Source organism: Triplophysa dalaica, chromosome 21 (genome assembly GCF_015846415.1).
Source record: "Triplophysa dalaica isolate WHDGS20190420 chromosome 21, ASM1584641v1, whole genome shotgun sequence".
NCBI classification, from domain to species: Eukaryota; Metazoa; Chordata; class Actinopteri; order Cypriniformes; family Nemacheilidae; genus Triplophysa; species Triplophysa dalaica.
The window spans coordinates 15,873,973-15,887,916 of NC_079562.1; the positions used below are offsets into that span (position 1 = coordinate 15,873,973).

The 13,944-nt window shown below is 35.3% G+C and overlaps 1 protein-coding gene across 3 annotated transcripts in view; it reads right to left on the minus strand.

The window, feature by feature from the left end:
- ttll7 (tubulin tyrosine ligase-like family, member 7) overlaps positions 1 to 12,745 on the minus strand; it is a 65,628-nt gene extending 52,883 nt beyond the window's left edge. For 2 of the 3 annotated variants that reach the window (XM_056735311.1, XM_056735310.1), the window contains exons 1-6: positions 12,586 to 12,745; positions 6,744 to 6,978; positions 5,073 to 5,207; positions 3,528 to 3,649; positions 1,365 to 1,432; positions 1,090 to 1,248 (exon numbers count right to left, since the gene is read on the minus strand). In XM_056735311.1, the coding sequence (XP_056591289.1) occupies positions 1,090 to 1,248; positions 1,365 to 1,432; positions 3,528 to 3,649; positions 5,073 to 5,207; positions 6,744 to 6,768 (509 nt within the window). In that variant the 5' untranslated portion in view covers positions 6,769 to 6,978; positions 12,586 to 12,745. The remainder of the gene's footprint in view (positions 1 to 1,089; positions 1,249 to 1,364; positions 1,433 to 3,527; positions 3,650 to 5,072; positions 5,208 to 6,743; positions 6,979 to 12,585) is intronic. The other variant, XM_056735312.1, reaches the window with a different exon arrangement.
- Between the last annotated feature and the right edge of the window lie 1,199 nt (positions 12,746 to 13,944).

A 13,944-nucleotide genomic window follows, 5' to 3' on the forward strand; every position in this document is an offset into this window, starting at 1 on the left:
CCTACAGGATGATAATACACAGCCATAAACACATTTTGTGCTCTTTCTGCTGGTGCTGTACACGGTTCAATTCACTTACAGCTGGGATTGGTTTGTGAGGAATATTAAAGTGATTATAAGGACTGGAGATGAGACCACTGGTGTATATACTGTATACCTTTCTCCACTGATCAAATTTATTTGTGCATTCTGTATTGAATTACATCACAAATTGAAAGTATTTCATTTTATTATAGTAAATGTTTAACAAGTGACTATTTTTTAAGGACTACCAGAAAATGACTTGATGTTACAGCTCAGGATTGCTATTAGCAAGGGACTTTCTGTGCCCCATCTTCAGCCAATCAGCAGCGTCAGAAATGAGTCACAAGACTGGCTACAAAGATGCAGATGGAAATCGATTCAGCAGTATTTACTGAACATTTTAATGAAAAAAATATATTCTAATTCGGTAATTTGGAATTATGTATCTTTGCAAATGTTATTTTATTAAAATATTTTTAATAAATACTCATTTTTAATAACCACTAGATTAGTGTTTTTAATTAGCAATTTTTTATTTGAGGTTAATTTTATTTTTATTTTTAGCAATTTTGTTATGTGCTTTGTCATTTTATTATTGATATGTTTATAAAAAAAATCCATTAGTTTTTATTCGTTTCTAGGAAATACATTTTGTACATGAACTTATGTTTTGAACAATGTGTAATTTGTTGGAGGATCTATTGACAGAAATGCAATATAATATACATAACAACGTCTTCAGAGGAGACCTTACATAAGATGCGTTATGTTGTTTCTACGGTAGCCCTAAACGGACAAACTGCTCTACAGAACGTGTTTCATAAATACGTTATCTCCTTCAGCAAAAAAGTGAAAACATCTTAGTCCTGTGTCAGCCACCGTAGGACTTTGAAAGGGAGGGGTGGAGTGAGCTGTTAGATGCTGTTAAATTTCATACACTGGACCTTTAAATCTGTTTCAATTTATTGCACAAGCAACAATTCCAGTTCATTTAGTCCAATGTTTTATTTGATTTCAATTAACAGAAACGTTTCAATGTTTTAGTTCACTAAAATAACCTCTTACCCGTGGCCCATGGCTCCATTCGCAGGCTTTACGATGAACGTTTTCTGCTTGCGTTTTCGTTTCAGCTCCTTGACGTAGTTCTGAAATTGAGTGTACTCAGCTGGGAAGATCCAGGTTTTGGGGATGAAGCTGTATTCCTGAGGCTGACTTTTAATCATTCTAAGAAACAGAAGAAAATATTCAAATAAACCAAAAGAGTGAAGTCAACTTTCCCCGGCTGAAGGGCAGCTGCCGTCCGTCACTTGTCTGATACTGTAACATGTTGGCAAACTCACTTGGCCATGTTCCTCGCCAAACAGTCTTTCCGACAGATCTCACCCATTCCCGGGAAATGGTTTATCCTCTGTGGAAAATAATCACACTGTTAGAGGGCACTTGGTTCTTCACCTCTGAGAGAAAAAACACAGCATTATAGCCAAAGTCTTGAACTGAGACTATAAGATTTTGACATTTATGTCCAATTACGGACTCAAAACAAAAGGTGGTTGTCAGACCTTTCTTAACCCCTATTTAGTTCCCCACATTGTTTTTAATTTAAAACTAAAAAAGACGATCAATTTCGACTCTAAGGGCCAAAGTAATTGGTTCTGCATCAGAGCTTGTGTAGTTGTACATACTGACAGATGAATGAATTGCTTTGAATGCAAAGAGGAAGGCGGGGGTGGAGGTGTTTTTCTGTATTCTTTCAGCAAATGAGGCTGAACGGGGCCATTAATTTGACTCGTATGACCTGTAACTCTGCAACCGAGCCAATCACAGTGAAATATACAAAGAACAAACCTTTTAAGCGCGTAAGGAAGATGTGCTTGTCCAAAGAAAAACATAGTGCACCACTTTATATAAAACGTTCCATGAAGTGGAGCATCAAAGCCAATTGTTTGGTGTATTTGTTCTAGCACTGTTCTTCGACAACAGCTAAACTCGGATATATAAGTTCATATGATTGTGTGCTATTTGAGGTCTTTTGAAGCTGTACAATTGCAAATTTTAAAGAGACTTCATCCAAAAATGACAATTCTGTCATCATTAACTCATCCTCATATCATTTCAAACCTGTGCTACTTACTTTTTTTGCAAAACACAAAAGAAGATATTTTGAAAAATGTTGGTAACCAAACAACGGCGGTACCCATTGATTTGCATTGTTTTTGTGTCCATACAATAGAAGTGAATGGACACCAACATTCTTCGAAATATCTTCTTTGTTTTCTGTGAAAGAAAAAAGTAAGTCATACGGGTTTGACAAGAGGATGAGTAATGATGACAGAATTGTCATTTTGGGGTGAACTATCCCTTTGAGTCATTGTTTAAACATTCTTGAAATCTCATTTGTATGCACACAGTTTTGACATTTTTGCTTATTGGTGTCAAGTAACCAAATAACCAGTTCGAATATGCAAAAGTGACAGTTTTGAAAGCTTTTTTAAATGCAATTTTCAGAAAATTCAGTTTAATGCTTTTGTATCACTTCACAAAAAAGCATTTTAAACAATTGAGATGTTTCCGAGATTGGATTTGTTATTTCTCGTTGAGAGAACCAGCAACATGATGTAGATACTGTAGGAGCTGGAATAGAAAACCGCAGCCTGGGGGTCATTACCACGAGAGAACTGATTTGTTAAAAGGACTTTTGGTTCAGATCTGCTCCTCAGAAAACAGCTGACCTCAACAGACCTCATTTGATGCTCAACAAAAGTTATTCCCAACCACCGGGATTTGTACCACAGGAGCTTGTTGAAAAGACTTTGATTTTGCCGTTTTAAATCTATGAATTAGAAACCGAATATAAAAATAGGGGCTGTTTAAAGGTTACAATAATTAATCGTAAATAAACTCAGCATTTTTCTCCTGAAGGGCCACTTTTGTGTATACCGCCCAATGCTTTATAAGCTATTTAAGATCTAAACATTAACATTTCCTTTAAAGAAATGTGTCATCATTCATTCATGCTTATGTCATTCAAACCCTGTTATGACCCTTTCTTCTGAAAAATGCGAAAGAAGATATTTGGAGAAATGTGTCCCTAAAATGGAAATCAATGGTGGACAATGTTGTTTGGTAATCCACATTCTTCAAAATATCTTCTTTTGTATTCCGCAGAAGAAGGAAAGTCATACAACTTTGAAATGACATGTGGGTGAGTATGACATTTTTGGTGAACTATCCCTTTAATGAAAGGAAATTCATATGAGTTTCACATCTCAGGTATAATATTGATAAAAGGTACTTGAGCTTTTACCTTTCAGCCATGTAGGTTTCATAACAATGAATATTGCTGTACAGTATATGTCTGTGAAGGGTTTTAAGAAAGTTTTCATATGCAGTTCTGAAGGTCACACGTCTTAAGCAAAGCCAAGGAAAATAAGGGCAAACATTAGCGGCAGATCGTAGTATCACTTCCATCAGATGTTATCATTAATTCTTTCTTTGAGGGGTACCTGGTAGTTCCTGAGCTCAGCGATTTTCTCGTGCTGCACGGCCGAGTCGTTCCAGATGAGATTGGCCGTCTCATCATCGTCTCTGACTTTATGAAAAGTCACCTCGTCCATTACGACACGAACTGCAAACAAATCACATTAGATTCATTTGATATGCATTGACTTTGACAATACCAGATCGCGTTTCTGTCTCCACGGCCGGACGGACACAAACAACTGAATCCCTTTCATCAACGGAAAGCGACCCCTTCATTTCTTGACTGAAAACGTATGTTTAATAATGATTACGCTTTAATGATGTTTGTGCCGTGACGGCAGTGGATAGGTTTTTGTCAAGGCTGCATTTCCCGATCTTCCCATGGAACATTACGTAATTGCAGTAATTGGTTATATAATAATCATGATGTGATTTTGGCTTCGTAAACATTACCATTACCGGATAAAGTGAAGCTTACACTGAAATCCGGTCAAAGCTAAGTTAGAAGACCTGGCAACCCTGTTAAGTAAATATTTGATTGTTAATTGGCAACAGGCATTGAAAGTATTGTGGTAAAAGCTTTTCACAACAACAAAAAGGTTCTGATAGCACACAAACAAAAAGAAACATGCAAACAAAAATTTCTTGAGTCTGAAGTAAAACTGTTTTTACATTTACAAAGGTTAAAATTTCTATTCAGTCTTGATTCTTGAAACTGAAGGACACATGTGATGTTACACCAAATCCCTCCATTCAAAACAAGCCACATTTTACACTTGAATATAGTTTTTAGACCGACAGCGATAGTTAAAGCAACAGTCCTTTCACACGATGAATGACCCTAACTGGATTTCATTGTCTGCCTTAACTAAAAGCAAAAAAAAGGTCCTGACTCATCTCAATAAGTCAGTTTTCTGCTTAGATCATCGAAATGATCAACGTAACGCTTCTGCAACCTTACGTTACTGAGATAGTTTACACGTGTCCTTTTCTATCTTTTCTTTATAAACATCTGAGCTCGAGACTTTTCGACGATATAAAACTCGACGCAGTAGGACTTTCCTTTAAGGAAAGGGGGCGCCAAATAGAAACGTGTCGCAAAAGAATATCTCGGCCCTTCGAACAACACCTTTCGAACGACACCTGTCGATGGCTGAGACATGGCGAGTCGAAATACATACTTTGAAAGAGTATTTTTGGAGGAAAAAAGTCTTACTTAAAATGAACAAAAAATGACCTATCCAAAGCTATACGACTCCACATGACGTGAAACGTATAGAACAATGGATTCTGGGTGACCGATTTTTGGCATTTAGAATTTTCTCCAGGGGACCCATTCAAAAACGAAAGCACGGGTCGACTACAAACCATTTTTTTTTCCTTACACAAGAGATTTGTAGTAATATTTATTTTGTACTAAGAAATATGTATTCATTAAAAGAATTCAGCTTCAATGGTATGAAAGTAAAAGTGACCTCAGCAAAATATCCATTATTGTGATTTAAAATATCACGTTATATGATTATTCTGTTGATAAGATAATAAGATGGATAAACTGTTGGTTTTACCAATTTCATATTTTGTCCCGGTGACGTTGGCTGTGATGAAGCCTTTCTTCTTTTTCTTGGTGTGAACCTTCCTCTTTACTCCATTCTGATTAGACAGAACAGGTGTCAAGTTCATGGGGGACGTTCCTTGATCGTCTGCGGGATATAAACAAATATTACAAAACAAAGCCACAAACATTTATTCGTTAAATTTGGATATTTTATCACATTTTTTCATTTGAATTCAGATATACAGAGAAATAATATATGAGTAAGGTGTGTATGAATATTTTAAGCTGCTGTTACTGGGCACCATGTTGTTCATTCCTCACAATAGCTTTTATCCGGTTATGCTAATTCACTGAAATAGTCCTGCTGTGTGATATTCGCATTTTAAAAAGTAGAAATATTCCATGTGGTTTCTGAGTTAATATGAGGCATTGCCGTGCAGTTGTTAATGTGCTCTGAGTGACTGTGAACACAGTGAGTGCTTGCTTACAGGCCCAAGTTACACAAGGTCACCCTTCTTTCAACTTTTAAATTTAAGTTTACAGAAAATCTTCGCACCATTTACTCTTGGCTTTAGGCGAGCATCATATGGGAAGACTTTACTGTGTTTGGCAAAGCTGAACACATAGGATAGGGGTTTGTTTAAATCAGCATGACATTTAGTTGCTTTTGAGATATTTCTCCAGAGAACATAGCCTTGCAATTCCAAGTGTTTTATTTTAAATATAGGAAGAGGGCTTATAAATGCTTAGATTTAACCAAATTACAAATTAAACTGGTTACACTATTTGAAATTTCAATATAAAATCAAATTTGACAGGCATAAATATTTCAAATGCAATTTTTAAAGTTAATAAAAAATTGGAATAATGATGAAATATCAATGTATTTCTGGGTTCACACCATTTGACATGCATACCAAGAATACCTGACCATACCCTTAAAATATCAAGCATCTCACTTCTCTGTGATTTAATTTCCTTGCATAATATTAACAAAATTATAACTCCTTAAATGGTGGTTACACCACCTTGACACTTCATGACTTGGACTTGCCTTTGACCAACATGATACCCCAAATGGATTATAATATTAAGAACAATGTTGTTCCATTTACTTTTATTTACTATTAAATATGACTAATGTACGATTATGCCAAGCTATCTGATATGTTGTTTTTAAACAAGGTGAATTTTTTGGTATCACGTTTTTAGGGTTACACCACAAAGACTTTTCTGCAATCATTCCCCAATTATTCTCTCGAAATGAATTGAAACCAGAATTACAGTCTTGGTCCTCAAAAAAGAGACTGTATGCAAGTAATTTTCTCATTTATTTTGAAACTTTAACCCTCTTAAATGTACTTAAATCACAGTGACAAAAAATGAGCATCACATCATTGACCCTTATACAATGGATGTCATCAGGGTCCTATAGTGTTTGATTATCGACATTCTTCAAAATATCTTCTGTTGTGTTCTGCAGAAGAAAGTCATACAGGTTGGAATGACCAACGTGATCAACGATGTTTCATTTTATTCATCACATTTAATGTATAATCTGCCTATCAGGGCTTTATGAGGTAGTCTGAAGACAAAAAATCATCCTGTCAATCATCCAACCCAAGTTCTTTCATCGTGTTATCTCACTTTTGGGGTCTCTGGACAGTAGCATCATGCTTACCTCCATCATTGGGGGGTGAGGGCATATCTCAAGCAGTATCTGCCAAGTTTCTTTGACTTTTGGCACCAGTATACTTCTCCTTCGCTGTCTTTACTGAAACAGTTTCAGGAGGTGGCAAGATCATCTGTCCTCCAAGATCACGAGACAGGACAAGGTACAAAGGGAGGCTGTAGACCGTAAATCGTGAAGGAAAGAGGTCAATGCTTCTCCACAGAACCACGGACGGACAAGGTGTCTGAAAAACAGTGAGATGGGTATTGTCAGACAGAGAGAAACACTGGAAGAAACTGCACAGCCTGGCCAAACGTTTGCTGTGTCACTCAAACATATCAAGCGGGCTGACAGCGGGTTTCACCTCACTGATCAGCTCTCAACGCCTGACGAAAACTACGCCAGAGCAATTTCTGTCTGCTGTCTGTAAGACGGACGCAACATTAGCGTCGCTGGCTCATCAGACTGTGAGATTTCTGTATGTTTAACATTCTAATGCTCGACGGACACGCCTGTAATCTGTTATGGAGCCGAGCACGCCTAACAGCTCTGCAAAGAAAAAAAACCTTACTGAAATACAGAAATGCATTTCTGACATTTACATTCTCAACAGCAAAGATGGTGATGAGGCAAATCTCACTCACAACATAATTCAACACATGGCCTTATTCTGTAGTGTGCAAGGGAGGAAGATCATCCACAAAAACTTGAACCGGGTAGACTGGTATAAATAGACCAAATGGTCCGTAAACAAGTTCAAAGAAGCACTTTCAGACTCTTCTGAACCAGAATGAATGTAAGATGACTGGAAATGAGGATCTGTGGGGCAGTTTTAACAAGTTAAATTGATGTTGCACCTCTGCACAGGAGACGTTTATTACACCAGCAGTGTTTACTGAGCGTTTGTTGACTAACAGTCTAAAAAAGCCGTCTCATAATATCAACATCCAACTAAACCTTAGTAATAATAACAATAACAAACAAACTTATACAAAGTACTTTTGTGTGTTATCGTTTGTGTAGTAATAATGTAAATAGTCTACTTCTAATTGATGATAAAATAAATGATGTGATATGGTTTTGAAAAATAGTGTTGTTGATAGTGTAATGTTGCTCGTACGTGATGCTCCAAAGGTGCTACAAATATTTGTAAATGTTTATGCATTGAAAGTGTTCTTAAATCTGTTACATCTAGATTAACAAGTTAAATATTTCCAAAATGGCAAGAGATGCTGGAACAAATAAATAAATTAAAACCATTCGCACACCTCTGATAAAACCTCACCTAGATAAACCTATAGACGTTTGTTCATTAACATATATTAATTTGTAAGATAATTACATACATTTATGCAAATGAGCCTTAACTCGCAAGTAAGATCCAAAATATTCAAAACGGATCTAGAGATATTTTTTTGTAAATGTATTTCTTATACAGTAAAATTGTTTTGCATTAGTATTATAAAATTCATGTCTTTGTTATTATGACAATACATGCAACATTTCATTTAAATTTGGTTTTGTTAAAACAACACCATTTTAGATTTTTAACTAAACACTAACAAAGAATTACTTCTCTCATTTAAGATTCTCTGTAAAGCACTTTTTATGTGTCAGATTAAATCTTTGTGAATCGTTTCTAACTTCGATTATCTCAGGAAAGGCACAACCGTAAAACACAAGACAACACTGACCTCTGGTGTAACGTTTGTAAAGTGCATTTCCACGCATCCAAAAGACATGCTACCCATTAATGTTACAAAGAAAAAAGTTAAGAACTATAAATGAATAGAATGGCTGATCGGTTGATGTAAACAACATTGAAATAACATTTCTGGTAATTATTTTCAGATTACATGAAAACACTTGAATAAAAGCACTTCATCTCACTTTCACAAAGGCCCTCCTGTTTACAGCTGGTATTAACATCTGTGTCTGGTGATCCACTCACAAGTGGTCAACCGAGACAAATCACTATTTACACCTGCCCATGGATTCTTCACAGAACGAGACCACCTGTTGCCGGCTTTCAGAGCTCCTTTTGAATACATTTCTTTTTACCTTTTAGCATTTGGGGGTTGATATTACAATGAATATGTAAAGGCTATACATAACTAAGATCATTGTTAAATATATTCTCAGAGTTTAAAATTTGTTAACATTAGTTAATGGATTATTTAACATGAACAGTAAACAATACTTCTACAGCATTTATTTAAAACATTTTTAAAGTTGAACATTGTATCTGTTAACATTAGTTAATGCGCAATGAACATGATCAATTGTAACATAAACTAACATTGATAAAGATTAATAAATTCTGAAAATCAATATTGTTTATTGTTATTTGATATGCGTACCTATTAGCCTTATGTTAAGCAAAAGCAACCTGAAAGTGTTAAAAGTGCCACTTTTGGAGCTTTAAAATGTTTGATTCATATTCTCCATCAATTTCACTAACAACATCTGAAGCAATATCAGTCTTTATGAGAAGATTTTAGGCTCCTGGAGGCAGACTTTTCTTAGGAATCATAACTCAAAAACATATCTGTATCTCTAAGGTCTTCTCTCTGCTGCATGCATTCCCACAAAACTTCACGTTGGACTTTTCCATTTATTTGCCTCATCAAAGTCAATGTCGGTTTATTCAGAGAGATGGCAGCCCAAGTCTCAGAGCTCTAATTCAGACATCAAAGGCTTGATCCCATTCAGAGATCCAAAAACTGTAAATCATTCCAGAGGACCCATGTCACCAATGTGCCATTGCCATTATTGAAAGTGTCTTTGCATAAAAAGTATCTGTTTCAGTAACTATCACTTCTGTTCCCCAACTGTACAGTACTAATGCAATTAGACCAGTCGCTAAAAGAGACATTGAGACAACGTATAGAGCTACAGTCAATCTGTTATAGCGCTGACAGGCAGGCCTCTGTATGATGAATGAGTGCTCCAGTAATCTTTCGTCTCATGTATCACCCTGACAGCTGCGCCACCCACAATCCACTCACTCTTGATTTCCTCTGAGACGTCGCATCACTTCCTGTTGGCTCTCTCAGCTGTAGAGGGAGCCAGAGAGCAAAACACAAAGTCACTCTGTTATTAATAAAGGCTTGAAATACCTGAAATTCCCAATAAAAAGGGAAGAAATATAACATCATGTGATACTTTGAGGAAGCTACAAAAACGCGTCACTGAGGCTCTAAGCTGCACTTAGGACAAAAAAATTGGGTTTTAACACTCTTATACAGTGAAATAATAAAATTTAGACTATAAATAAATACTTTTCCGAAGTTGATCAATGTCCAAAACTGCTTTGTTAAAAAGTGCAAAGTTATGTATATGGCATTTTTAAAGATGTGCATCTTTTTTTAGATCTTATTTTAAACTTTCAAGAAACCATGAATTTTGTTTCTTACTGACTGCTTATTTTAATGTTGATGTCTTTTAACTTTTTGACTTTTGTACAGTACTTTGATCAACGTCATTTAATTTTTAAAACGTTTTAATTGTGCTTCATAAACAAATTGATTGATTGGTTGGTTGATTGATGGATTGATGAAAAGCATGAGTACATGTGGAATTTTGTGTTGACTCATTCACAACAAACAAGCACTTCTATTAACCATTCATAATAAGGATCTGACAAATCAAGAAACACATTTCAGGCAACATGAAGTAATATTATTTAAACATTAAATAATAAACAAGAATATAGATCATTGTGACGAAAATTGTGTATGAAATGACCCACTATCTGGAAAATCAAAATTCCTTACTTATTTAGACCATTATATCCAATGTGTTAAAAAATATATTGTAAATTATAAGACTCATGTGTGACTTATGTGAGATAAGATGTAAATTTAAACAGAGGAGTCGCACTTAAAAAATGTGTTAATGTTAGATGAAAAAATCAACATGCTGCAAATAAATTAGGCTTGATTTTTTAAGACCTTTATTTATCTATTAGTCATTTATGTAAGTAGTACATTACACTAGAGTTACAATCATTACAGTGAATGTATGAAGTCAGTTACAAGTATTTTACCAAAGGTTAAATCGTTTAAATTTGGTTATTTGATGTACTGACATTTATCCAATTTTTATTTCAACTTAAAAATGAATATATATATACGTATATTACTGTTAAATTTAATAAATGTATAGAAATAAGATAACTGCTGCATTAAGTGTTTACAATTACAGACTGTTTTAACAAGTCTTATATTTCTCATATTGTGAGTATTGTGTCAGCTAAGAAAATGCCAGTTAAACCATCAAGAAACGTGGCTGCAAGACTAAGAAAAGACTCAAAACCCCTGATGTGCCCATATGTGTGGAGATACGCAAAGCATGAGGTGTTAAGTGTCATGTGCTCTAAAATAGGAACAGCTTTAAGCCATACACAGTACAGCATGTTTCCATGGCGACCTAAAAACCACACCAAAATGACTTCAGCAGGCAAACCTGAACACACAGATAAATAACTACAAGCACCAGACAAACTCAAAGCTCTGACGTTTAATGACAATCAGTGATAACAGACTGAACTCTCAGTCCTCCTCTCAGAAGACGGCAGTGATGTAATCCGCTCTTGCTCTTCAATAACTGTTTGTTACGGCACAGAGCTCATGGCACATCCTGGACAAACATGCAACTGTATGTGAGGTTTACAGCTAACAGCCCACACAAATACAAGCCAAACTCAAAGAGTTATTAAACTGTCTTTGGAGACCAGAGTCATTGTGTTGGTTGATCATTGCTTATGTAAGAAAGCTGAAAATAATGCAGTGCTGAGCATATCCTCATTCAGCCATGCAGCTCATGACCTGGAAGTCACGATATCAGCCACTAGTTAAAAACACAATATACAAGATCCACAACATAAAAACTTATACAACTTGCAATGAAGCCAGTGTGTGAAATTCAGATTGAAGGAACGAGAAAGACAAATACAGGTGAATGTTTGAGGATAGATAGATGGAGAGAATGATCAGTACATAACGCATAGATCTGACTGGGATTTGAATTCCCATTAATCACATTTTATAAGAATAGATATGGTTTCATTTACAAATATTTAATGTTCTTTAAAACATGACATTAAACTCTAAATGCGTTTTAAATTTGACTCAATGGATGTCTTGCATTGAATTATTGCAAGGGGTAAAATGAGTGTATTAAGCTGGTGACCATAACCATAAACATACAGAGAGAAAGACAAACACTATAGGCCTACTGCTGTTCAGATTTGTCCTGGTTTGTATTGATCTGCCTCATGTGCACTGGTTTTGTCATGATCAAGGCCCGCTTGTATGTAGGCCGCACAAGGATGATCACGACCAGATCTGCATCCAGACACCTGCTCTACTCTTTTAATACGTCATTATAGGACCATTCCAAAAAGCTCACAGTTAAATACTGCACGAACCACTGTACGCCGGCTTGTTTTTTTTTTCATTCATTCGCAACTACATTCAATCCGATTCAATTCATTCAATATTGATGCAACGAGGCCCAATAATCAAACAGCTGCATTGGCAGGATTTTTTTGCCGGGGTGTCTGCACTCATAAACGGAACACAATACAATACTATGGATGATATGAAGCATGTTATTATTAAAGCAGATGACGACTTTAACACAAACCGCAGATATGAAGGATGAGGGATGCAAGCATGCGCTCCGTTCAGCCGCATCCTGACATCCACGAGACATTAGGGCTGGTCAACCCTTTGACGGGACATTAGTTAATAGCTTTTAATTCATATTTTACATAAACACGTGTGACAGATATGATGAGACGAATAACGATGAAAACGAAATTTAGACGATAGATTAGAGTGATTACCTAAACACAAGATCCAATCTCTGTCGCGGTGCTGTCGCTGTTCGTCGCTCTTTTGTGTCTTTTTGTGAATAAACCTTATTGTTGTCAACAGTCCTTTCTATTTATTTTTAGAGATAAATAAAGGTTAGGTCTGGAATAAATGCACTGTACATGTCCTGTGTGTTGCTCTGTTAAAACAAGTGTACAATGAAGATGGACTGAACCATTGCTCAAACGGGGCAAAATTTACTGTATTTCTTACAACACTACAAATAATATACATATTTAGAGTTCCTTAAGATTCATATGGGAAAAATGAGAATTAAAATGACTATTTCTTTCCAGGATAATGACGGTATGAGTTTATTTCCACTCGTGCCGTTTACGGTATGGTTAATATATTTAACCCACTGTTGAATGAATGGACTCTTCCGGAGCGCACGGACTCTTAGCAACAAACCAATTGTTTCCATCCGGGTTCCAATTCAGATGACTAATAATAAACTTAAATAAATGAACAAAATAAAAATTATTTCAGTAAAAAAAAACATTTCTTTCTATTCTTAAATTCTTAAATTCTTGAATCTAGAATTAATTCTAAAGTACGTTGAACGTCCTCATATTAACATAATATTTTAAAATCTTAGGGGATGTTAATACAGTTCATAGAGTTATTAACATTGCGACGGTTAAACTATTATCGATCCCATCATTTTTATCATCTTTTAGTTAAAGCGTAGGATACGTTCTCGCCGTTTTTCTGAAACACAGTTAAGTTTTAGTTTAGCAGAAGTTACGGGATTTTTAGAAATTATTACAGATATCAAAGAGTTTAATTACATGTTTTTAATTAAGGTAATAATTTAATTATTGTTGACTTATAAAACATGAACGAATACGTGCGAATCGGTGAGGTTTTATCGAAGATGATTATTGTGTCTGTCTTCCGCTAGATGGCGCCAAGACTCACGCAATGTTTTCCAATCGGTAAATATAAACAATGACTCATTTATGAATATGAATGAACTAAAAGTTGTCTTACCTTTTCACTAGTCATTTTGAAGTTGTTTTCAGTCATTATAACCGAACAATGAATATCTTCAAACTAAAATTAGCCATCTTAAACCATCAGATTGATACACATGTGTTGCTATTGACATTTAGGCTACATAATTAATCTGTGGACTTTAAATGCTATTATTGTGAAAAGAATAACAAAAAATCATTATCGTGTCAGTAAACATTTGAGAAAGAAATCTTCACTTTATGCGTAAATCAAATTTTGTCTCATGATGGTCAGAATGTAATTTTATTCCAAAATGTTTTGCTCAGCTACTCTGCATTTTGTAAATTAAAGTAAAGTAAAGGCAATTTTGTAAA